The sequence below is a fragment of the Penicillium antarcticum genome, assembly GCF_028974205.1.
Source record: "Penicillium antarcticum strain IBT 31339 chromosome Unknown utg000005l_segment0_segment0, whole genome shotgun sequence".
NCBI classification, from domain to species: domain Eukaryota; kingdom Fungi; phylum Ascomycota; class Eurotiomycetes; order Eurotiales; family Aspergillaceae; genus Penicillium; species Penicillium antarcticum.
The window spans coordinates 2,428,552-2,453,249 of NW_026695303.1; the positions used below are offsets into that span (position 1 = coordinate 2,428,552).

Here is a 24,698-nt window from a genome sequence, read left to right on the forward strand (position 1 = left end):
TATAGTGAGCAACGAAGGCACTATAGTCCTGAATACTATGCGGGATATTTGGCCATAATTTATCAGTCCCTTTAGATAAAAACAAAATTGCAGTGAGCTATCAGTACAAATGCCTCCAGGCCGTTGTGAGGACACAATATGATTTCCCTGAACGTGAATTTACTACAGGAGGATGATGAACAATCCACATACTGTCCTGCAAGTCAATAATATTTCAGCTTTAAACAAGTTCTATGCGTAGGATGGCAATTGAATATGGTCCAGAGTGGAGTGGTGATATATTTCTCGTGCTCGATGGGAATTGATTGCACAGCAGCGCTGGGTGTATAAATACAGAAATGGATCAGGTGTCCGATGATTCACTATTGGTACTTCAAACAAGAGATGGGATAGTTACATGCCTCCTTCCAACGAATGGCGAGATATTTAATCCCAGCTACTACCGGTCAGTCGATGTAAAGTGAATATTATCAAGACTAAACAAACTTACCCAGTGTCCTTCTGGCGCACAATGCCTCCGTGGTCGCCCGTTTCCTTGCCCTGTGGAAATGGTGAGACCGATTGCTCCTGCGACGTCTCAATATAGAAGTCAACTTACGGCGTTCTGGCCCTCCACCACCAGCTTGTCGAGCTGGTAGAATTGACTGATGATCGTTTGACGCTGTGATATTGTAAGCTCTATGAACCACTAATTTGAATTTGAGACTGTATATGGCAGTGTAGCAAAGCCCGATCATTCATCTTCAGGGCGGGGAATCGAACTCCCTCTGCCTGCCACTGATCGAGTCTTGCTTTGACACTCCATATATCTCCACTGACCTTGAGCAAGCGCAGGCTCTGAAGACCTTCTTGCATCAGCTCCTGTACCTGACGCTCCTCCGTCGCGTTTTGGTGCTCGCGGAATGAATCTCTTGTCTTGCGACGGGCATATTCACGGAAGTTATAGTTGGAGAATTGACCAGATTGACGCAGGAGGGAGCGGAACTAAGCAGATAAAAGATGATTAGCTGCTGACTATCAAACATAGGTGCACTTGCAGTTGGAGTGCGGATATCAGAAGGACATACCAAAGACCGGACCTGGAAACCGGCATCACGGTGCAGCGATGCGACAGACATGATGATTAAGTGCACTGAAAGTACGGAGAGAGTGGAGAGGAAGTAAGAAGGCCGTTAAATGTAATGACCTGAACGATGCGCGGAACTCTTGCTTGAGTTTGACTCCAGATTCTCACTGTTGTCGGGCTCGCTCTGTCGATATGGCGGTGAAACAGCAGTAAGAATGCCACAAAGGTCCAGTAGAAGACGAAGATACGTGTGACACTCGTCAAGAAAGAATGAGGTGACGTTCACGGGGGTTGGGCGCAACTAACGGGATCGGAGGTGGCGGTTCGGATTTGCAGGAGCGAGGAGATCCGGGGAAACAATATCAACCCATACAAAGATTGTCAGGATCGATAAGTTGCAACACAGTCTCTTATAATTGAGAAAGGAGGTGGGCTGAAGTGAGTCCAAGAGTTGGTTGAAGGGCGGGAAATTCTTTTGCGGGAGAGAATGACGGAGTTACCGGGGCCGAGCTCCTTTTGATCCACGTTTCCCGTATCTCGGACTTGTCTCTGATCTACACCTCTGTCGACTGTCACTCGATTTGGCCGTCTCTCTCAGTTTGCATTGTTGTCGCAATGACTCAAATACCTACACCGCCGGCTTCGCGACCTGGCTCCGAGGCTCCTGAAGCAAAGGCGAAGCCCGTGGCCTCGGAATTGGTTCAATCGTTGGATACTCTTCTTGAGCAATATTTGAACCTACTGGATAAGCAGCAGAAGCTGCAAACAGGCCTGGCCGAACAACTGTCCTCGGTATGATTCCTGGCCAAGTTTTATGCGACAGTTAACTGATATACAGTAGGGATTCTTTTCTCTCGCCCAGGCCAATTTCTCGTGTCCCCCTGGCCGCCGCTATGGGCCCGACTTCTACGACGAGCGCATGAAGGCGACAAGGAAGATGTAATGCTACAAATCCGTTGAATATTGTCAGTTATTGATTCGTTGAAATCGGCAGCTCAATCAAACCCGAGGAAAACATTGCGGACGAAAGCGCCAACGACCCGGAGAACAAGAGTGCTGCTTCGCTACCATCTGGATACAATTTCACCATAGAGTCCACCTCGAGCCATGAAGGGGAAGCAGGAATAGATGAGAAGAGTAAAGACGAGACCTCTGACTCGGTCAAGCATGTGCAATCCGGAACAGAGGATACCACAGTGGACAGTGAAACAACCCCAGAAACCCCCGAGTCTTCAGCGGATGGCAGTGCAACGACCGGTAGGGAGAAGCCGAAGCTCCGCCGCAAGAAGTTCCATTCTGATGATCCAATTCATTGGTATGGAATCCTAGTGCCCCAGTCCCTGCGGACGGCACAGCACTCTTTCGCCCATGCGGTTGATACCGCCGTCCCTGAATTGGCTAGTACAACATTTGAGATGCGGATCCTGGAAGAGAAAATCGGAAATCTGCGGGCCCAGCTGGTACCTGCACTTCTAGAGGAATCTCACGATCTTGTCCAACGTGGTACCAAATGATCAGATGAAGCGTACTTGACGTTAGCAGTCACACAGGCCCTATTTTTGTTCTATATTACTAGATGTGACCGAATGCACACAGTAGTAAAAACAAACAAAAACTAGACAGACGTGCTCCACTGAGAGACCAGTACGTGATCCACGAACGGTGGGTGCGCTCGGTTTTACGGCGTAAACCGCATTGAGGCTATACATGCCCCAGTACGGTAGAGGGAGCGATCTATAGGCGTATTTACAGGTATAAACATAGTAAATGATCCTGATCTAGCGACACACTAACGCTAGGAGAAGCCCAGGTCAGTCAGGAGTCCCGTGCCGCCAAGTCCAGACCGTCGCTTGCCCAAGAATGAACAAAATCCCCGAGCCGCTGGAGCCGACTACACTCAACTCTTTCATACATGTATTCAACGTTCAACTTTTGACGTTGACGTTGACGTTGACTGTTCTACCCCGGTGTTGACGTTACAGTATAAGACATATCTGGACCATATGTCACATTCTGATTGTTTACTCAAGTTTCAGATTGCCCGCTTAGGCCCAGGGGAACCCACTCTTAAGATGAGACGTAGCGTCCGGGACTAACTCCTGGAACAGACCCCACTGGTGCAACAGCCTCGAGATCTGACAAGGCGATTCGTGCAATTGGCCCCAGAATCGTCGGCTGATTCGTCTAGGGTCTCATGTTGAGGGTCTCCGTTTCTCTGAAAATGCGGTCCATCAATTGCCGGATGCTTGCTTCTCTGCAATGTTGACTGATCTTTGGGCGCCAACCAGTGGGCCAGCAGGGAGGTTATGCAGGATCATACTCTGATGGGGATGAATGTGGCTGTTATATTACACGGAGCATGTCTCTAAAGATTAATTGCGCCAGCCTCCACCTCGGTTGCAAAAAAAACCCGGTTAATCTATTCTGACCCGGGGTTTTAGATAGGGTCGGAATGTGTCAGGGCCCCCGTCAGGAGATGCCCCCTCGTTTTCTTTCTTTGGAGGCTTGTTTCTTTCTGTGTTTCTTCTATCCTCGGAGTAATGCAACTTCAGTTTGCTTTTTGAACGCGGTTTGATACTAGCGATTTCGTTCTCTCGTTTTTATTGGTATGCAGTGGTCAGCCTGGAACCATACTGGGATAGTTTGATCTGACCCCATTCAATAGAGGCATTGAATGCCCGTTCCTTTCTTTAGCGATTCTAGCTTGTTCCTGTGGTTCTCAAGTCTTTGGTCGATCATCCAGTTGCATTCTAGACACTTGCTTCGAGCTGTCAACCGCCGTTCCTCTCGTTTCGCTATTCAAAGCCTCTCTTACCATCATTTTTCACTCGATCAGGGTATCGAGCCAGTCATCATTCATTTTCAGTTCTTATTCAGGGGATGAACACATTGATCTCCATTGAGCCGCAGTTCCAAGTTGCTTGATGTACCGCAAGCCCTAACCTCTTGCCAACGACTCAACACTCAACACTCAACTGAAGGCTTGGCATATCAAAACACCAAATGAGCGCACCAACTTCCGGACCGGGTCCCCGTCCGTCCGGGGATATCGACAGGAAAGGGTCAGTCAAGCACGCCAGACAGTTGCTAGAGGCTGGCGTGCGTCCAGAGCGTGCATCACCATCCAACCAGATGGGACAACAACCTCTGCCTAGAGACATTTCTCACCGGACACAATGGCCTCTGCCTGACTCAGGCTTACCGCCAAATCCAATCAACCATCATCCAAGGTATTTGCTCCCACAAGGACCCCCTCCGCAGAGGCCGCCACGTCCAAGTGAGATGCCTTCGCGTCAGAGCCAAATGCCTTCACCGTCAATCTATTCAGAGCGGGATGGCCAAGATACGGAAACAAGTTTGAACGCGGCCCCACGGCCTCCCCGATCATTTTCACAGCTGCAGCCGCTTCCGCCGTTGCAGCCTCGGCGGCCCATGAAGGTCGAGCCCCCTGTCAGTCCCACAAGTACAGTCGACATGACTCCTCGCATTTCGATTGCCACGGATGACTTGTTCAGACAATCGACCGCCTCTTCGTCGGCTTCGATTCCCGATATGCCACCATTCCCGCCCCCAGTTCCACCGCTTGAGCCTCATGGTTCCCAGGATACTTTCCAGCGGACAGCAGGTCTGGTCACACCTCTCAACGCTCGACGACCCCCTCAAGCTCCATTAGGCGTTGCTCCTATCCCAGAGGATCTCCCCGATCCCCGTTTCACCAAGAGCTCTTTCGCATCCAGCCGAGCTATCCCCTCTAGCTGGGGCTCTGGACCCCCGGAATCCGAGATCTTGGGTGCATATCTTGACGTGGAATCCGACGAAGACGCTGACGAGCCTCACCCAAGTCCCAAAGAGGAAGACGCAACTCTTGTCCGAAGTGCCAGTCTTGGAAAACGTGGGAAGCCAACAATGCGCACAATCACAAAGTCCAATCCCGCATCTGTAGTTTCTCTCCCCGACGCACAACCCACTCCCAAAGAGAACTCAAATAAGGCCACATTCGCAGGCGCATCCACTGGAGTGGGAGCAGTAGCTGCCGCCAACCAAATGCTCCACCCACCAAGCAACCTACGAAAGGCATCTACTTCTACAGCATCGAGTGACTCTTTGAAGGGCATTGACCCGGAAAAGCCACCATTCACCCAGCGTTACCAACATAACTCGACGTACAGTGCTGCCCTTAAGAAGGAGATTGAGGTCTTCGGTGGAGATCTGCCTAGAGCTGCCCCTACCATGAGCGACAAGAGACCTGGAGGTCGCAAGCCTCCTGCCCTCAACATGGGTGCTTTGCGGGATGCAGAGGCTCGTGGAAGTCTTTCCAGCTTATCTGATTTGATCCGTCGTGCTACCAAGCTTGCATCAAACTTGGACCATGGAAGGACTGCCAGCCGGAATGATCTGGCTGCAGGTGATGAAGCAGGACCCAAAACTGCAATGAGTGAGTTTGCAGTCTCATACCTGGACATAGATACCATATTGAAGATATCTAACATATCGATGTCTAGGAAATGGCGAAAAGCGCCGTCGCAACTCGGGCTCCCTCTCAGATATCCTCGCATCCTTCCCTCCCCCAGGCCTACAAACCCCCGAAGGCCGTGGATCCTGGCCTATCTTCTTCGGTCGCTCAAACCTGCGCAACGTCGAGCAACTCCACTCCAACGATGACGACCCGAACGCCCCCAAGCGCAAGAACACATGCTGCGGAATGCCCCGCAAGATCTTCGTGATTCTCTGTATTGTCATCTTCATCGTCGTCATCCTCGCGATTCTCCTGCCAGTCTTCCTTGTTGCCGTCCCTCGCGAAAAGGCAAACAAGGACGCAGCCTGTGCAAACATCAACCCCTGCAAGAATGGCGGCATTAGTGTCTCGAGTGGCAGTGAATGTTCATGCGTCTGCTCGAATGGTTATACCGGCTCGCAATGCACGGTTGAAAACGACGGTAGCTGTACCACCCACGCCATCCAAAGCGGCGACTCGACCAAGAATGCAACCATGGGCAGCTCACTCGCAGATTTGTTCGATGAGTCTAAGAAGAAGTTCGATATCACTCTCGATGCCTACACTATCATGGCTCTCTTTAGCATGAGAAATGTCTCGTGCAAGACAGAGAATGCGCTTGTTGCTTTCAGCGAGGTCGAGACTACCAACAGTATCAGCAACAGCCGTCGCTCTCTCGACCTGCTCGCAGACTCCATCCCATCTGAAAAGAACCACGCTTCCCCTTCCATCGTGACTTCCGGCCCCACAACCGTCCTCGCACCACGCGCCGAAGCCACCGTCAACGGCATCCTGTACGAGGACGCAGCACCCAGCGTGTCAGCGACCAAACCAGACCACGTATCCGATCCAGCAGCCACCGCTACAGCCACCAAGATCAGTTTCCAGCCCTCCTCGACTGCGGAGGCGTCAGCTGCCGTATCTACTGCTACTGCGACGGCTGTTCCTGCAAACGTGCTTGAATTCTCCCGGGTTGCTGTGCTGTACATTCTGCAGAAGACTGGCTCGCTTAATTCGGCTATGGTCTCTGGGGATCACATCGAGGAATATCTGACTGATTCCTACTCAAATTCCACCCATCCTGCCATGAAGGAGGGGGCGTTTACTATCGATTTTGAGAATTTGACCATCACACTCCCTAACAGTACGGCGACCGCAGAGTGAGAGACGTGGAAGAGGAGGAACAGTTTGTACATAGGTAGTGATAATGGATGTAATATAGGGTGAGTGCTGTCATCTTTTGCACATGTAATATGTACTTATGTTCTTCTGTAGATGAAGCTGTTCCATGTAGAGATTGCGGCATTTAGGGTTTGAGGTAGAATGCCAAGACGATCCTTGCCCCATTTGGACAGATCAATGTCGTGATTGACCGTGGAGGTTGCGTGCTGCAACACGTGACCGTGCAGAATGGCGTAAGGCTGTGAGACAGTTTGTTCTGAAGTATACAAATGTATACTCCTTGAGATGTGAGATGCAGTTGATGCAGAATATCGACGTACATGTATATGAGGATCACTCTCCACCGGGTAGAGAATATGCCGCCCCCTGAAAATCCAGCTGATCCCCGCCATTTACGAGTACGTACGCCATTCCGCCTCGGAGACATCGGGGATATGGCACATGGTACATGGTACATGGTTAATGTACAATGGCTCGGAGTAACGTAGAAAGCAACGTAGAAAGCAACGGCAGAGGACAAGAAAAACACGTGCAAGTAGAGAAAGTGAAACGATAGACATAACCTTGGAACGAATGGTGGAAAAACGAAACGATCCAATTCAAGGAAGAAGTTGATAGACCCCTGGTTACTTGTTCTGGATGGCGGAATCGGCCAAGCCAAGCCCCAATCTCCACTGTTGACGACTGATGCCATGTCGTGGCCCCTCCATGAGAATTTCATAAAGTCATCTCTCCCCTTCTTTCTTTCCCACTCCCTGCTGTACATTATCTTCCATTTCACGGGAGAATTTCGAAAAAGTTCTTTTTCATCTTTTAATTACACAATGGCTAACGCCCCCCACGGTGGTGTCCTTAAGGACCTCCTCGCCCGCGATGCTCCCCGCCAGGCCGAGCTCGCCGCTGAGGCCGAGAACTTGCCCGCTGTTGTGCTCTCCGAGCGCCAGCTGTGTGATCTCGAGCTGATCATGAACGGAGGTTTCTCTCCTCTTGAGGGTGAGTTCAATTGATGATTATCTTGGAACCGCCCGGTGTGGTGTGCCGGGATTGGATCCATCTCTTTTTTGGAGGGGCAGTGGCTAATGCCGATCATCATGCAGGTTTCATGAACCAGGCCGATTACGACCGGTATGTATTATGAGCCATTGGAATGAGACCATTCATTCTGTACAAAAAGTGCACGACGCTGACAATGTGCATATAGTGTTTGTGAGGACAACCGCCTCGCCGATGGCAACGTCTTCTCCATGCCCATCACCCTCGATGCCAGCCAGAAGGTCATCAGCGAGAACAAGCTCCAGGCTGGTTCCCGCATTACCCTGCGTGACTTCCGTGACGACCGCAACTTGGCCATCCTGACCATTGACGACATCTACCGCCCCGATAAGTGAGTCTTGGACCTTTTTTTTTTGCTTTTCGAGTCTTGGGACTGCATTGTCGATCTTTGGGTGCGTGTCTGGAACACACCGAATACTTTTGTTTCTTTCATCATGAGAGACCACGAGCATTTGTGGCGTTTTGGTGTCGCAAACGAGCGTTACGCAATGTATAAGCCCATTGAGGCTCGTGCTTTTAGTGGGGCTCGCTGACGTGGAACTTCCCCTGATTAGGGCCAGAGAGGCTAAGCTCGTCTTCGGCGGTGACCCTGAGCACCCTGCCATCAAGTACCTGAACGAGACCGTTGAGGAGTTCTACATTGGTGGAAAGATCGAGGCTGTCAACAAGCTCAACCACTACGACTATGTCGCCCTCCGCTGTATGTTGAACGCCCGATTGTGACTCGGGTTTGGACTAATATAACCTCAAGACACTCCCGCTGAGCTGCGCGTCCACTTCGACAAGCTGGGCTGGTCCCGTGTCGTCGCTTTCCAGACCCGTAACCCCATGCACCGCGCTCACCGTGAGCTTACCGTCCGCGCGGCCCGCTCTCGCCAGGCTAATGTCCTGATCCACCCCGTTGTTGGTCTCACCAAGCCCGGTGACATTGATCACTTCACCCGTGTCCGCGCCTACCAGGCTCTCCTTCCCCGCTATCCCAACGGCATGGCCGTTCTGGGTCTCCTCGGTCTGGCTATGCGTATGGGTGGTCCCCGTGAGGCCATCTGGCACGCCATTATCCGTAAGAACCATGGTGCCACTCACTTCATTGTCGGCCGTGACCACGCTGGTCCTGGTTCCAACTCCAAGGGTGAGGACTTCTACGGCCCTTACGATGCCCAGCACGCCGTCGAGAAGTACAAGGACGAGCTCGGCATCGAGGTCGTTGAATTCCAGATGGTTACCTACCTCCCCGACACCGACGAGTACCGTCCTGTTGACCAGGTTCCCGCTGGCGTCAAGACCCTCAATATCTCCGGTACCGAGCTCCGTCGCCGTCTGCGCTCCGGCGCTCACATCCCCGAGTGGTTCTCCTACCCCGAGGTTGTCAAGATCCTGCGCGAGTCCAACCCCCCTCGTGCCACCCAGGGTTTCACTATCTTCCTCACTGGTCTGTTGAACTCCGGTAAGGACGCCATCGCCCGTGCCCTCCAGGTTACCCTGAACCAGCAGGGTGGTCGCTCCGTCTCCCTGTTGCTGGGTGACACCGTCCGCCACGAGCTTTCCTCCGAGCTTGGCTTCACCCGCGAGGACCGCCACACCAACATCCAGCGCATTGCTTTCGTCGCCACCGAGCTCACCCGCGCCGGTGCCGCCGTCATCGCTGCCCCCATCGCTCCCCACGAGGTCTCCCGCAAGTACGCCCGTGACGCTGTCTCCCAGGCTGGTTCCTTCTTCTTGGTTCACGTTGCCACTCCCCTCGAGCACTGCGAGAAGACCGACAAGCGCGGCATCTACGCCGCCGCTCGCCGTGGTGAGATCAAGGGCTTCACTGGTGTAGATGACCCCTATGAGGTCCCCGAGAAGGCTGACCTTGTTGTCGACTTCTCCAAGCAGAGCGTCCGCAGCATCGTCCACGAGATCATTCTCGTTCTCGAGAGTCAAGGCTTCCTGGAGCGTCAGTAAACTATTTTCTGATTCGATGAAATTTGCTGGAGTAGTTTTGGTCTCTTGTGCATAGAAATGTGTACTGGTTTTTGATGGTGGGCTTTATTTGGATTCCCCTGGCTTATTTACTTTTGCCAATAGACGTTTGATTTCTGTTTATCGAAGGCTTTTCTGTTCACGCTTTACCCTGATTGTAGGCTTATTTTATGTAAAATCCCTAGAAATTGACATTGGATTCTTAGTCGTCACATAGTCGGATGCAGGTCACGTGACAGACAAACAAGACAAACACGAATATTGTCCCCAAGTGCGTCAAGGCTTCACCACTGCTCGTTTTCAACAATCCAACAATGTTGCCCCCACGCAGCGCCATTGGGCGAATACAGAGTCATATCCGGCCGGTACTACCACCCCGGACCTCTGGCCCAAACGTACACCTCCGCCCATTCACCCAACGCACACGCCTACAGCTTCTTTCTCCGGCGCAAGGTCGACCCCAACTACCCTTCCTATCACCACTTGCGCCAGCCCGACCACTCCCACCTCTATCAATCCACCTCCGCCAACATTTCGGCCGTCTGATCTCGACAGAAAGCCGCGAACACTACAAGCGCCGCTTCTCACGCGTTACTAAGCTCAGCCTGTCATTCTACGCCATCCTCGTCCTTTTCTCCGTCGTCAAGCTCGGCGTTTACCAAGAAGATATCGAACATTCATGGCCCACGCCACCGGAATGGTCTTGGAAAAGTCGCTGGTGTTTGCGCTCTGCGGCGGCACAGCAGAATCCTGAAGAGATTGGTCAGCTCATGACCAATTGGCCTATGGTTGCTGGCTATCTGCGCGAGTTGCTGGAGCGTCTGGAGGACCCCGAGATTGAAGGCAAAGGCATTATTGAGCAGGACGAGGGCGGTTTCTTGGTTGAAGGTGTTGGCCGGACTGGGCTTGACGTTTCGGCGAAGAGTGAGCCTTGGCGTCGTGGTTATTTCCAGGCGCTTATGGGTGCTGCTAAGGCTGCTGAGAACCTTGATGGTTGGTTGACGGATCGTAAGCAGCGTATCTCTGCCCCTGCGGAGTATGTTGTTGGGCCGTCTAACCCGAGGCCGAAGCCTATGCCTGTTGGTCAGAAGAAGGTCCCGCAGGAGGAAGACTGTGAGCAGGCTTCTCCTTCTCCCGAGAGCTTTTATATGAAGGTTTTGACGACTAGGGGCTTTGATACAAGGCAGAAGCTCGATGCTGCTTTGGCATATGCCGACTGGCTTGATTTCAAGGGCCTGGGCCAGACAGCTGGTGACATGTACACCTGGGCCTTGGATATTGCCGCCGGTGGACTGGAAGGAGATGTGAGCAAGATTGTAGACATGAAGAACGGAGTTCTGAAGAACAGCAAGGGTGCAGATCTACCATCAGAGAACCTCCTTCGCGTCTCTACAGCTCTTGCAGTTCACAACGCCCGCCAAGGCAATCTCCCAACAGCCCTCTCTCTCTTCACATCAGTCCTTCAAGCCCGCCGCAGCCTTCCTCTCTCAGAAGACTTCACCATGCCCGCCTTCCCACCCCCCCACAAAAACAGCAACGACATATTCGCCTCCCTCTTCAAATCAATCAGAAATGTCCTCGTTCCCGTCACCTACCCCGAACCTCTCCCCTCAGGCGATAAGCCCCCACAACGCACAACTGCATCCGCCTGTGAAGAAGCAGGCCTGATGACCTACATTGGGGAAATCCTCTTCGCCTCTTCAAGCAAAGAATTAGGCCTCGCCTGGACTCGGGATGCAGTCGATATGGCCGAGTCCACGATGCTCGACCTTGGAAAATCAGATGACCGCGACGCCCGCACTCGCTGTGCGCAGTGTGCCAAGGTTGGTCTGGAGAATTGGAAGACTATGATCTCTTCCTTAGTTGCTCGTTCCCTGAAGGAAGAGCAGGAGAGCAGAGAGCAGGCCAAGAGTGCTTGGTTTGGTGGTGAGCGTCGTGCTCAGGCTAAGACCCTTGAGCGCAGGCGCTGGGAGGCTGAGGATGCTATTCTTGAGGATCGCATTCGCAGACTTTTCCCGCTCTTGGAGGGTGAGTCTGGGTTGGATACTCTTGCTCCCAATAGCTCTCTGTTTGTTTAGATACTGGGACTCTTATATCTGGACATGAATTTGTGAGGAGCTAGTGTGGTGTTGGAGTTCTTGTCTGCTGGTGCTTTCTTTTCTTGAGGCGCTTGCATTGACTTTGATTTGTATATACTTTCTACCTAGGCAGTCCTTGCAATTGTATAACAGAATGGCATTTATTGCTCGACACAACCCTCTATCTATATCATCATCTCAAAGAATGACCACCGAATTCTTCGTTGATCCAAGCCTACAAGTCGGAGAGATAAGAATTACCAAATAATCGACTTAAACATACATACCTCCGACAGTAAATGTGAGTCCAAATGCCCATATCAAACAGATGATCAAAGTCTGGCCTTGGCATGTCCCAGTCGATTAAACAAGCAAGCCCTACGGCAGAAGCCCAATATACGTGGAGCGAATAGAAACAGGGCCACAAATAAGATTCCAAAACTGATGACCCACCGCTCCATCAGAAACGCCAGATTTGCCTGGATATCACAGCCACTGCATACTGCACCTCTTGGCGTATTCCATAATCGTCGATCTTCGATGCCGATGGCTTGGAATTTTTCATTCTTTTGGAATGATGGATATACGTCAGCGTGGAATGTTAGCTCGGTTGATCTTTTTTCAAGGAATTAAGTGCCGTGTATATGTATAGAGCCAAATGCCAAGCTGAGCACGTTCGTTATTCTAAGGATATTCCCGGCGTTCAGGCCATACCTCAACTGGTAGCTCGTTGATATTCGTCGATCTAGATACCGGGATCGGGGTGCTTGTGTTTCGATTTTCGATATTGTGGACCTTCGATCACTAGATCGTGCTGATCACCGATCTGACTCTTGTCTGACCGTGTGTCATTTGGAATTTCCGTGAGTCTATGTATATTTCAAACGTGCTAGACTGCACCACATACTAACAACGATCAGTTATATACCCAAAATGGACGACACACTACCTCTATCCAATAAGCCCCGCAGATCCAGTATACGGGATTTCCTAAATGAAGATATCCGCGAGGACCTCCTCCTCGAATGCGAACTCCTACTCCTCTCTTTCGCAACAGGCATCCAAGACGCAGCCGCCTGGCCCGACTACAGCTGCTTCGCCTCGAACCAAACAGGAAATACACTCTTCCTCGCAATCGGAGTAGCAGGCTTGACCAACAATGCATACAGTTTCCCCAATATCGGGATATCGCTGAGTCTCTTCGTGGCAGGCGGTTTCACCATGGGTCAACTAGGGAATTATATTGGCGTTCGACGACGACTATGGCTCCTCATCAGTAACTTCATTCAGACGGCTCTTATCTTCACGGCTGTTGCTATCCAGTATTCTTTCCCTATTCGGAGAGACGGCCCTGCTGCCTTGGCAGTTATTGCTTGTTTGGCGTTCGCGTCTGGTGGGCAGGTTGCTATGAGTCGGTCGTTGAAGATCACGGAGATAACTACTGCTATGGCAACAGCTGCGTTCATTGATGTGGTTGTTGACCCTTGCTTAGGCAAGTTAAAGAATCGGCTGAGGAATCGGAGGGTTATGTTTCTGATTATGTTGACTGCTGGGTGTTTTGTTGGTGCTTTTGCGCAGCGGGAGATTAGTTCGACTTTTCCTATTCTACTTTGTGCTATTGGAAAGGCATTGGTTAGCTTGGCTTTCTTGTTTAATCGGCCTATGGCTGTGAGGGACTTGGAGGGGTTGAAGGAGTAGTATCTTATATCTTGTTTGGACTCTTTGGCTGTATTTATTCTGATAACGGACTTGGTATATTTTGCTTTTATGGCTTATCCATGCCATTCAGAATTCTAGCGACGTACAATAACAACAACAATGACGCAAAGCCATTCAAGCGAGTCAAAAAAGAGTATAGAACCTCAGGCAGCTGCCAAGCCTGGATCGGCCGATGTGGGGGCTCCGCTGTACCTCATCCAAACTTCTGTACTTTCAGTTATACTTGCCATCTCCACACTTTCTTTAGTCCTTAATTCTGCTCATCTTTCTGAATGAAACTTGTTTCTCTTGGTCGAATTCACTCACTTTTTGTTTCTTGCCTTGCTTCCTTCTAGCCTGTCTCATCTCTTTCCTCAACCCTCGAGTCTACGCATTTGACCTTCGTCATCATGCCGCGACGAGACTTCTTGAGAGACTTGGAGATGGCTGCCATACCTGGCACCTTTTACAGCATAAATGATATCAAGACTGGAGAATATGAAGGATCGATCTCTTTCATGTTTAAATTACCCGTAGCGAACCTTGAAATGAAGTTCCAGGTCGTATTATCTGGTTGGTGATTCTATGTGCATTTTGTCTAAAACTTCTTACTGACTCAGGAATAGACTCTCATGATTACCCCAAACATCACAGCTATCTGATCTTTTCCACGTCTGAAGATTGTCCCAAGGCTGTCACCTCAGCCGTCGAGAAATGTGTTTCTTTCTTCACAGGCTCAACGATCCATGATATGCTGAGCAGCATTGAGAATGTTATCACCGATACTATCGTTGAACCCAGTGACACATCCAATCGACTTGATGAGGAAATGGGCTTCAGCGACGACGAGGACCTGGCCTCTGAATATGGGGACTCGGGCTGGGAAGACGAAGAATCTGACGACGTTCTTCTTGTGGGCATTGAAAGTGAGCGCCTTGTACGCGAGAAGATTCGTCGGGACTTGCTCGCTGCCAAGAACGCGGGATTCAAGGTGGGATACCTGGGATCACCTCAAGGGGATATCATCGTTTCTGTCTCCCGCCGCATTGCCAAACTGGGACTTTCCGAGGAAGCTATGGATGCATGGAATGTTCGCCCCTCAGAGTACTTGGTATTGCTGATTCTTTATCGACCAACCTACCTTGATCTCGAAACAATCTTCCAGGCGGCGAGCGAGTCAAAAGCTACCTTTGTTCAGATGCACGTTGGGCTCTGCAATTCATACAAACCATCTCTGGAATATGCTCTTGAGGCCATTGAAAGCACACACGCTCATACGACCAAGGACTCGAACACTGATTCACACAACACACTAGCAGGCGACCCCATGAAACCGCTATTCACGGGAAGATCAATCAACTCGCTTCTCAAAGAACGACTCCTGAAGATCATCGGGCTTCGGGTACAGCATGGACTTTCATGGACAGGAGCCGAACAATTCTTCCATGTCAGCCAAGGCAAAATCCTCATCAACTATGATAACATTTCAGACGAATATCGTCAGCTGGACAGCTGGGCTACTTCAACGCCAATATTTCTTTCGGCCGATCATATGGTTGAGATGGATCGGAATCTGAATGTGCTATCTTTACCTCTTCTTGCCATGCAGTTTACCCTGCGCCATTTTGTCAAATGCACAGAGTTTTGTCTTGTCTGCCATTGCAAGACCACTGATACCTTCGAGGCACTCAAGCCATATGTTTGCTCAAGCGGTCTGTGCTTATATCAATACATGGCAATGGATATGGGCACAAGTCTGGAGTACGAAATATGCTCGCAGCCATTTGTCGTGGACCTGCTGATTAGTCTGGCGTACTCCCGAGCTACATCGTTGCTTCTCGAGGACTTCCCAACCGGTCTTCAGCTTCGTGTTCCCGCGCAAATGCTTTCAAAAAAAGACCTCAAGTCCGATCCGCTTCGTATCGGGCGATTGACTGCAAGGAAGCTTGATCTTCGCACAGACACCCCACCTCAGGTCAAAGTAGGTGACTGGATTGTCATCGTCCGACCCGAGGCCTCTATCGATCAGGATCTATGGAGGGAATACTGGCATTGCCGCGTTGAAAAAGTCGGCGAATTCTCTAATCATATCCAAATCTCACGACCAATCACTCTCGGTTGTCAGTTGCAGACAGCAGACCTGATAGATCAGCCGAAACAGGTGAACTTTGTGGTCTACAATACAAACTTTGATGATTTGCCAGCCCCACAGAAGCAAGCCATGATCGCAATGCTGCTGTCTTCGCTTCCTGAAATCAAGGACATGAAAGCGTACATCGGCGAGAATGGAACAGAAAGGCTTCTCTCTTCGTGGAAGGATATGATTTCACCAGCCGCATTGGACCTTTTACGATGGATTGTTGCATCGAATCGATCGTTCATTAGAATGGACAATCAGGACACTTGTCATATAGTGCGTGGAATGCATGGCTATGTCCAGTTTCGACTTGTGCAGGGTGCAGCGGATAAAGAGCAGCGCTTTGTGGATGCGGTCACGTCCATTTCCATGAACACCCGTCCAAAGCACCCGACGATCTTCGCTTGGCATGGAAGCCCTGTGCATAACTGGCACAGTATCCTGCGCGAGGGTCTTCATTTCAAACGAATAATCAACGGCCGGTCCTGTGGCAATGGAGTTTACATGTCCAATACCTTCCATACTTCACTGGGATACACCAATAGCCCTACCGTTGGCGGCTGGCCCCAGAACCGGATGAACATCCGGACAGTGGTTTCTTTGAACGAAGTTGTCAATTCACCATCCGATTTCGTGAGTCAAAGACCCCACTACGTTGTGCAAAATTTGGACTGGATCCAGCCAAGATACCTTTTCGTCAAGCTTAACAACCCCTACGAGGATTCGAAAGCATCCATGCCATCAAGCGCCACTCAAGATATGAGTCTGGTTTACAAACAGGACCCCCAGCTTCATGTTAATGGTCCCGATGGGAATCCCATCAGGATACCATTATCAGCACTAGGCGGCCATCGTGGTCGGCCTCTTCGAGTTGCAACTGAACAGCAAGATGCACCAGTGGTCCTTGATCTTGCTACGCCACCTAAAAGACGCAAACTCATGTGTGGACAGACCCAAGATGAACCCATTGACGTTGATGGCAACGAGAATAATGATACTAATGAGAACAATGACACCAACGACAACTACAATAACGACAATGATGATAAAAACAGCATCGAAACAGACATAGAAGATCTCTTAATTCTTTTCTCGGACGATGAAATGGAGGATACTCAAACAGGAAGCTCACAAACCCGCTTCACCTCCGTCGATCCCAAAACTGATTTCCGACCTGGAACCCTGACAGAGGAATCTTTACCCCTGCTCAACCCACCAAAATATGCCACCACACCAGCGACAAAGCTGCTCCAGCAGCATCTCAACGCAACCCTCAAAGTCCAGGAAAAAGTCCCACTCAGCGAACTGGGCTGGTACGTCGACCCTAACCTGATCACAACAGTCTACCAATGGATTGTGGAACTGCACACCTTCGACCCAGAGCTCCCCCTCACAAAGGATCTTAAAGCAGCCAATCTGGAGAGTATCGTTCTCGAGCTTCGATTCCCCGCCGAATTCCCAATGAACCCGCCATTCGTACGAGTCATTCGTCCTCGCTTCCTAGAGTTTGCTTCTGGAGGTGGCGGACACGTTACGGCCGGTGGCGCCATGTGCATGGAGCTCCTTACTCATTCTGGATGGTTGCCTTCTGCTTCAATTGAGAGTGTCCTGCTGCAGGTTCGCATGGCTCTTACAACCACTGACCCACACCCAGCTCGTTTGTCAACTCGTCATTCCAACATTGACTATCTAGTTGGTGAAGCAGTGGCTGCTTATGTTAGAGCTTGCAAAATGCATGGATGGAAGGTTTCTACTGAGCTTGAGCAGATTGCTTGGTGATTCCCGACGAGGTTCTGCCTCATGCGCAGACTGATTCATACTACACAATTGATGACTTGCTTTTTTTTCGTTTCCTTTTCTTTTGTTCTCAGGAAAAGATGGTGGCTCGCGTGCAGAACAGAAATTAATGGGGTAAACTGCTACTTGCTTGGCTATTCTCCTAAAAGGCGTTTCTTCTACAGGAAATAAACACTCAAATGAATTTCTTCGATTCAAATCCTGTTCCATTGATTAGCCCATTGCTTAGTATATGAATGATATTGGTCCGTCACAAAGATTCTCAATGATTTCCGCATACAAATTAGTATCAAATGATGTGAAGCGCATCCGACGTTCAAGTATCTAACCAAGCTTACAGGGACTGACGCCACTCGTCAAGCGAGTCATCCATATGACTTACCAGATACATTCTAGTATATTCCGCCCTGTAGGCAGTTAGAGGCACCATATCTACTGGCTGGGCTAGATTACATTCGACAACCCAAGTAGATATTGAATTGCGGATAGAGCAAGATCAGGGAAAAGATTCCAAGTGCGGACAAAAGAAATAAGTAGCAGCACGAGTGAATGTTAGAAATACGAAGCGTCGCTTCATTCTGTCAACTGGACCCTCATCTCCCCAAGCATCTGACTGTATTGCACCCCTAGAACGACAGTGAGATAGATATACACATGATATGCACCCAAAACGACAGCCCTCGCACGCAAAAGAGGGTCTGAAAAATAGACTTTGAGGTGTTTCGGTCTTCAATGGCTTAATTTAGGTGGCCTTGTCCTTGTTGTGGTAGTTGACATCGGAGTTCCAGCTAGAGATAGGTCAGTTAGCAGTGCAATTAGTGGAGTATCAGAAGAGAAGAAGCAGGTATCAAGTCAGCGTGCACTTGATCGGTGTGGAGCTAGCTGTTCTGCGGGAAGACTGATAAAGTATCGCGGGCTTGAAACTCACAAGATGGTCTGTGTCGTTTATGGTTAGGTCAGATCTTCAAATTGCATAGTCTGGAGGAAACATACCTTGTCACCGTCACCGAAAGGGAAGTTCTTCACACGGATGTTCTGGTAAGGGTACTCGGTGCGCTCCTCAAGAGGAGGCATGTGCTCCCAGTGCTCCCAGTGCTCATTCCAGAGGTTGTAGGCGTTGAGACCACCGCCAATCAGGCAGGGGATAACAGCGCTGCGAGTCAATTAGTTTTTGTTCCGGTAGTGCGGGCATCTCAGCCATTGGAGACGTACAAGATGGAGAGCTTGCGCCAGAGGTCTAAACAACCATCGGGTTAGCGATCGGTATTTTCTGCCGGCAACAGCTCTGCAAGCGATCAATTAAGTGGGTTACGTACCACTGGTAGAAGCAGCGTGGTGCTTGACGGCAGCTCTCTCACGGTTGAACTCGTTGTCGACGATCCACGAGGGCTTGGCCTCGGCGCTGTTGAAACGGCGCTGGACAGTCGAGCGGACCGGAGCGGAACGCATCTGCTGCGAAGCACGCTGGGATAGGCGGGCAATGTTGCGCTGAGAGAACATGGTGGGTGGTGGCTAAGGGGTTCTTTTGCAGGTGGTGGACCGGAGGTGGTGCGTTGAAGCAAAAGCCGCCTTTAGCGTATCCCCGTGATCTCCCGGCTTACATAAGTTGACATCACCCCATTGCTATCACGTGATGGCTATGTCACGGGATATGTATGCACCGCGATTCGACAGAGCTGTCGATGCCACGACTTAACGCAGCTTCTAGTGTTGTGGATATCGCTCGGCACTGGACATGCTGCTGTGTCTGTCAGAACAATAACCTACAGCATGGGATTCCGTATCACCACGTGGAATGGTAGGCTACATATGATTTGTTGACAGGAAGCCGATAAAATATATGCTAACAACACATTATTAGTAAATGGTATCCGGTAAGCTGAACACTTGTAGATTCAAGATATCAGGCTCACCATTTCTCAAGGAATCCATTCTCCTACGAGCCATGGAGAGGGACGCGCACGTTCGAGGTAATCGCTTATCCCTTTCCTGTTACAGGACTGAAGAGCTAATCAAGTCTGCCAAGTCCATGTTTGATATCTTGGAATCGGATATTGTCGTTCTACAAGAGACCAAGATTCAGCGCAAGGATCTCCGCGATGACATGGTCTTGGTGCCAGGTTGGGACTGCTACTTCAGCCTACCGCGTGTCAAGAAAGGCAAGCTGCACCTGCTGCGAATCCTATACCAGTTGCTGACAGTTTAAAGGATATTCCGGTGTTGTGATATACACGCGCAATGCCACATGTGCTCCCGTCCGGGCCGAAGAAGGCATCACTGGAGTTCTCTGCCCTCCAAACTCGGCAGTATCATTCTGTGATCTTCCAAAAGGGCAGCAAATTGGTGGATACCCCACAGCTGAGCAGCTTTCCAGGATCACGGTGGATTCTGAAGAGCTTGATTCCGAAGACGAGCAAGATGACCCCAATCCGAGGCCTAAAGCCAAAATCGATGCAGCCACTCTTGACTCCGAAGGCCGCTGTGTGATCCTGGAGTTTCCTGCCTTTGTTCTCATTGGTGTCTATTGTCCAGCATATCGAGACGAAAGTCGAGATACCTTTCGCATGGATTTTCTCAATGCCTTGGATTCTCGGGTTCGCAACCTGACAGCGATGGGGAAACGGGTGATCGTGACTGGGGATATCAACATTGCAAAACATGGAATCGATGCCGCGCATGCGATGGAGGCTATACGGAAAGGCACAACTTCGGAGGAGGAGTTCATATCTGGCCCTTCTCGGCGTCTTTTCAATCACCTGCTATCCGACGGTGTCATTGTCGGTGAACGCGACAGCGGCAGGGAAGAGCCGGTTCTCTTCGATATCTGCAGGTCGTTTCATCCAGATCGTACTGGTATGTATACGTGCTGGGACCAGAAACTCAATACTCGGCCAGGCAACTATGGTTCAAGGATCGACTATGTGCTTTGCAGCTTGAATATGCAAGACTGGTTTTCTGGATCCAATATCCAGGAAGGTTTGATGGTAAGATTGTGCTCCTTGACGCGTACAGAATTGATGACTGATAATTGATTTCTCCTAGGGATCGGACCACTGCCCTGTTTTTGCTGATTTCAAAGACTGCGTGTCGCAACCGAAGGGTCTGGTGAACATCAGGGATATTATGAATCCACCGGGAATGTTCAAAAATGGCGAGCGTCAACAGGAATATTCGGCCAAATTCGCATTGCCTGCGTCAGGGCGTCTACTTCCGGAATTTGACGTTAATAAACGCCGAAGTATCAAGGATATGTTTGCTCGAAAACCGGCCAGTGAACCATCGAAGCCTGTGCAACCAACCGTGGCAGTGTCTACGGAATCCGAGACTCAGGCTTCTGAATCACCAGCCACGACTACAACATCTCAATCTAGTGAAATCATCCAAGACTTTTCTGCACCTGTCAAAGTCGAAACACAATTGGCTCACACTGCTTCTCGGAAGCGCTCACAGCCTCTCTCAGCCTCCCTAGCGAAACGCAGCAAGTCCTCTGCAACGGCGTCCCCGGGGGCCACCACAGCCGGCCAAAAGTCATTGATGGGGTTCTTCAAGCCAAAAGCCGTGAACTGCGCCGAATCTACTCGGCCCTCGATATCAGTCCCAGTCTCAGGGGCTTCCTTTGATACCCAAACACCGTCTTCATCGCAGGAGAGACTGGCAGCTACAGAGCTCGAATCGCAACCCTCGGAATTACATCCATACAGCTCCTTATCCCAGTCACCCAAGTCCAACAAGCTCACGGACAGCGATACAATTATTGACCCAATTGTCAGCAAGGAGGACTGGTCGAAGCTCTTTACCAAGAAGCCCGTCCCACCATGCGATGGACACCAGGAGCCTTGCATCAGCCTGACAACTAAAAAACCTGGAATGAATCGTGGACGCTCATTCTGGATTTGCCGTCGGCCACTGGGCCCTAGTGGAGAAAAAGAGAAAGGTACACAGTGGCGGTGTCCTACGTTCATCTGGGCTAGTGATTGGAACCCGTCTGCTACAACGCTGGAGTAATGATTTAGATTTATGTGACAGCTTGACTGACTCGCTTGATAAACTCGCTTGATAATCAATATAGCAGTTCTAAAATCGCATCTCTGCCTGCATTGTGTGGGCTCTTTATCTCTTGTCTCTTGTCCTTGTATGTAGTATTGACTGTCTTTTTCATGCAAACGGCTCGCTGCTGTATATTGTTGGTGGTCCTTAGGGCTACTTAGAGCCTAATTCTACAAAAGCACTAACTGCCCGGGGAAGATGTGAGTAGCTCTCCTGCAATGAATGGCCTTTGCTGGGGGTCTGGGGATGGTCTCTGGGAACCTGAGGCTCTGTGGATGCCTTGGCTGTGACGCCTTCGGCCCTCTTGGGAGATTCTTTCCAATTTTTTTCCCATTTCTTCTTTTACGTTGGTCAATTGGGAGATATTTCTCTATTATTCCGCATTGGGTGCCTTTTGACAAACTGTATTATCTTCCATCGTCGTAATCGGTCGTCCGGGGGGTTGTTCGCTATTCAGCCACATTATTGAATCCAATTATTTTGTTTTCTGAATTTCTGATTGGCCTTCTGCAACCCATTGTTTGCTAGCTCATGACAAATCCAATATTGCAGCTAAAATTCGAAAACCAGAGGTACCTCCTGGGGAAGTACCTTGCCAACATTCTCAAAATGAATCGGATTGCCAACCCTGCGCCCCATCTAAGTGAAAACCAACTGAATAAGTTATTACAATACTGACAGCTTCTATGTAGTGGAGAATTGGTAAATCAGCTCGAATTTATTGTGCATGGACCATTGTTTTTAAGCTTAAATATGGGTGGATGCGCCAAGCCCTAGATCTGCAGTGCCACGTGGAGAACAGAACATCCATGTTTTTCTCCCGCTTTACATCTAGAGTAGCACAAATCGATAGCAGTTCATACACAACTGATATCGATGTGTCTATACATAATGAGTAGGTTTTGATAGCATGTAGTATCGTATGTCAGAACCCTGCAGCCCACGTCACCCTGAAGACTAGCAGCGTATATGGAAACACATGCAGAAAAGGACTGGGGGGGTGCTGGATTTGGCTGTTGAGCAGGTACCTAATGCCCAAGTCATTCTGAAGCAGGCTACCCTCATGGTAGTAAAATTTTAACTCAATATTCTTGATTGACAAGACAAAGAAATCTCAATTGGGCTGAGACACTCTGATTGGTGCTGCCGCCTAAACAAAGAAATGCCCATTGCCTCGTCCACTTTGTATATTACTCTGATCTCCTCCACCTTTTCGTATTTTCTTTTCTTACCCACCTTCTTCATTCCTCTTATTCCCACCTTTCCATTGTTTACATTCTTATGCTACTTTGCCAACCTTGATATCTTCAACCTGATCTTCAAGATGGTAACTCCCAATGTCTCTCCCAGTGGCTCGAACCAAGTCACCCCTGCTCAAGCTGTCGAGATCCTTTGGTCAGATGCTGTCACTCATATCAAGTCTACTGATGGTGAAGTCTTTGTGCCTTTCAACGTTGTCGAGGCTGTGATCGGCCACGAGGGCCTCATGGTTATTTCCAAGCGCCTTGCGTAAGCTCTTGGTCCTTGGATTATCTTGAGTATGTTACTGACCTATAGTTACAGTGCCCTTCTGAACAAGCAGGTTCAGATTCTAGCTGACACCAGCATTGAGTGCTACCGAGTTCATCCTCATGAATTCACCAAGGGCATGATTCCTGACCAGCTCAAGATTGGCGGCAAGCCTCTGGAGCTTGGAGACCATCAGCGCATCTCCAAGGCCATTCACAAAGCAACTACTGAAAACGCTGTCCGCGTGCCTACTCGTTCCACCAAGATCCCACGTCCTCCCAACTCTTTCATCCTCTATCGTCAGGCCAATCACCACGCTGTGAAGGATGCTAACCCCAACATTACCAACAACGAGATCTGTAAGTATGTCATGCTTGAAAAACATTGTCCCTCTGCTAATTTATTGATCAGCCCGTATTCTTGGTGCTCGTTGGAAGAACGAGTCCGAGGAAGTTCGTCAGCGTTACATTATTCTCGCCGATGACCTGAAGAAACGTCACTCCCTTGCCCATCCTGATTACCAGTACACTCCACGCCGCCCCTCTGAGCGCAAACGCCGTGCATCTCGTCTTGTGCCTACTCAGAACAACGTTGCCGAGAATGAGGACGAGAACGATGATGAGAATGATGTTGTTTTGCAGTCTTCCAATGTCGTTGCTGTTGTGAATGAAGACTTCATGGACGTGTTAGGCAACAATGGACTTCTCTACGGCCCCAATGGCGTTGAGCCTCTTCTTGCCTCCTACAACGACTTCGAGCGCCAGCAGATTGCCAACGATCAGCTTTCCGGTGCCACCTTCTGCGAGATGGACTACACCCCAATTCCATGGTACGAAATGCTCACACTCGACAACGACTCTCAGCATATGCTGTTCCACCAGGGGAACTAAGTCTTGTCGTGTCACCATTCGGATTTCGGCTTGACAATATCCAGAATAAACATTTTATTTCTCACGGGCAGATCATGTCACAGCATTCGACTTCTTTATCAATCAGCCTTCCATGAGGTCTTGTATGGACTCACAGGCACGACGTCACGCCTTTATTGTAATTCCTGACAACTTTCTCTCAATCCATGTTCATCACCCAACTTCCAGTGTTCTCTTTTCTTTCTTGTCATCCCATTGCGCCATGTTGTGCGAGAGGCCAGTCACTGATCAAGGTTCCTCAAGGCGGATTCCACCCATACTGCACATCCTCTTTGCTTTTCAATTCACCTGTACCATTATCTCTGCTTTGTGAGCGCTTTTTCCTCCTTACTAATTTCAATCAAATCATGTCCTTATCACAGGATTGTATCTTCTCTGTTTGCACGCATTGTTCGAGACAGGATGGTCGTCGGTCTATGTTCCTCGGGGCTATTCTGCGTTCTCTTATTCTTCTTGCGTGGGCATCTTAAGTTACAATCTTCTGTGTTCTGCGATTATTTGTATTTGCAATAATCTTCAAATAGGGCCAAGGTAGTCATTATTATTTCAATGCACAAAAACTCCTGCTTCTCTTCTCTCGTAGATTTGTAAAGAAAGTGTAGACAGAAGCGTACATAGGGCTTAAGGGTACTTCGAACTAAAGAGTATTTGGAGCTGAAAGATCCTCTTCACGGCTCGTGTACTTGATTTACTCACTTGTCAACTTTTCTGCACTTCTCTGACTGACTTTCCTTCTTCACAG

General features: G+C 49.8%; 10 protein-coding genes across 10 annotated transcripts; 8 read left to right on the forward strand and 2 right to left on the reverse strand.

The window, feature by feature from the left end:
• Positions 1-426: 426 nt before the first annotated feature.
• Positions 427-1,118, reverse strand: N7508_005575 (LYR motif-containing protein; the record flags this gene model as incomplete). The annotated part of the gene is made up of 5 exons (XM_058463641.1): positions 427-436; positions 491-540; positions 599-661; positions 820-984; positions 1,068-1,118. 5 exons carry the CDS (start codon positions 1,116-1,118, stop codon positions 427-429), a joined length of 339 nt encoding a protein of 112 aa, XP_058320119.1.
• Positions 1,119-1,681: 563 nt separating this feature from the next.
• On the forward strand, positions 1,682-2,580 carry N7508_005576 (uncharacterized protein; the record flags this gene model as incomplete). Its single annotated transcript, XM_058463642.1, has 3 exons — positions 1,682-1,858; positions 1,908-2,005; positions 2,061-2,580. The coding sequence occupies 3 exons, from the start codon at positions 1,682-1,684 to the stop codon at positions 2,578-2,580; spliced, it is 795 nt and encodes a 264-aa protein (XP_058320120.1).
• A 1,489-nt stretch (positions 2,581-4,069) lies between these two features.
• On the forward strand, positions 4,070-6,725 carry N7508_005577 (uncharacterized protein; the record flags this gene model as incomplete). Its single annotated transcript, XM_058463643.1, has 2 exons — positions 4,070-5,501; positions 5,569-6,725. The coding sequence occupies 2 exons, from the start codon at positions 4,070-4,072 to the stop codon at positions 6,723-6,725; spliced, it is 2,589 nt and encodes an 862-aa protein (XP_058320121.1).
• An 842-nt stretch (positions 6,726-7,567) lies between these two features.
• On the forward strand, positions 7,568-9,743 carry sC (sulfate adenylyltransferase; the record flags this gene model as incomplete). Its single annotated transcript, XM_058463644.1, has 5 exons — positions 7,568-7,736; positions 7,841-7,868; positions 7,945-8,127; positions 8,351-8,496; positions 8,548-9,743. The coding sequence occupies 5 exons, from the start codon at positions 7,568-7,570 to the stop codon at positions 9,741-9,743; spliced, it is 1,722 nt and encodes a 573-aa protein (XP_058320122.1).
• A 332-nt stretch (positions 9,744-10,075) lies between these two features.
• Positions 10,076-11,839, forward strand: N7508_005579 (uncharacterized protein; the record flags this gene model as incomplete). The annotated part of the gene is made up of 1 exon (XM_058463645.1): positions 10,076-11,839. One exon carries the CDS (start codon positions 10,076-10,078, stop codon positions 11,837-11,839), a length of 1,764 nt encoding a protein of 587 aa, XP_058320123.1.
• Positions 11,840-12,772: 933 nt separating this feature from the next.
• On the forward strand, positions 12,773-13,537 carry N7508_005580 (YoaK family protein; the record flags this gene model as incomplete). Its single annotated transcript, XM_058463646.1, has 1 exon — positions 12,773-13,537. One exon carries the CDS (start codon positions 12,773-12,775, stop codon positions 13,535-13,537), a length of 765 nt encoding a protein of 254 aa, XP_058320124.1.
• A 410-nt stretch (positions 13,538-13,947) lies between these two features.
• N7508_005581 (putative ubiquitin conjugating enzyme) lies at positions 13,948-17,453 on the forward strand (the record flags this gene model as incomplete). Its single annotated transcript, XM_058463647.1, has 2 exons — positions 13,948-14,110; positions 14,164-17,453. 2 exons carry the CDS (start codon positions 13,948-13,950, stop codon positions 17,451-17,453), a joined length of 3,453 nt encoding a protein of 1,150 aa, XP_058320125.1.
• A 760-nt stretch (positions 17,454-18,213) lies between these two features.
• N7508_005582 (cytochrome c oxidase subunit VIa) lies at positions 18,214-18,971 on the reverse strand (the record flags this gene model as incomplete). The annotated part of the gene is made up of 5 exons (XM_058463648.1): positions 18,214-18,259; positions 18,400-18,407; positions 18,465-18,624; positions 18,684-18,708; positions 18,788-18,971. 5 exons carry the CDS (start codon positions 18,969-18,971, stop codon positions 18,214-18,216), a joined length of 423 nt encoding a protein of 140 aa, XP_058320126.1.
• Positions 18,972-19,241: 270 nt separating this feature from the next.
• Positions 19,242-21,476, forward strand: N7508_005583 (DNA-(apurinic or apyrimidinic site) lyase APN2; the record flags this gene model as incomplete). The annotated part of the gene is made up of 6 exons (XM_058463649.1): positions 19,242-19,269; positions 19,333-19,345; positions 19,396-19,441; positions 19,489-19,630; positions 19,680-20,455; positions 20,514-21,476. The coding sequence occupies 6 exons, from the start codon at positions 19,242-19,244 to the stop codon at positions 21,474-21,476; spliced, it is 1,968 nt and encodes a 655-aa protein (XP_058320127.1).
• Positions 21,477-22,842: 1,366 nt separating this feature from the next.
• Positions 22,843-23,917, forward strand: N7508_005584 (HMG-box domain-containing protein; the record flags this gene model as incomplete). The annotated part of the gene is made up of 3 exons (XM_058463650.1): positions 22,843-23,027; positions 23,082-23,386; positions 23,439-23,917. 3 exons carry the CDS (start codon positions 22,843-22,845, stop codon positions 23,915-23,917), a joined length of 969 nt encoding a protein of 322 aa, XP_058320128.1.
• Between the last annotated feature and the right edge of the window lie 781 nt (positions 23,918-24,698).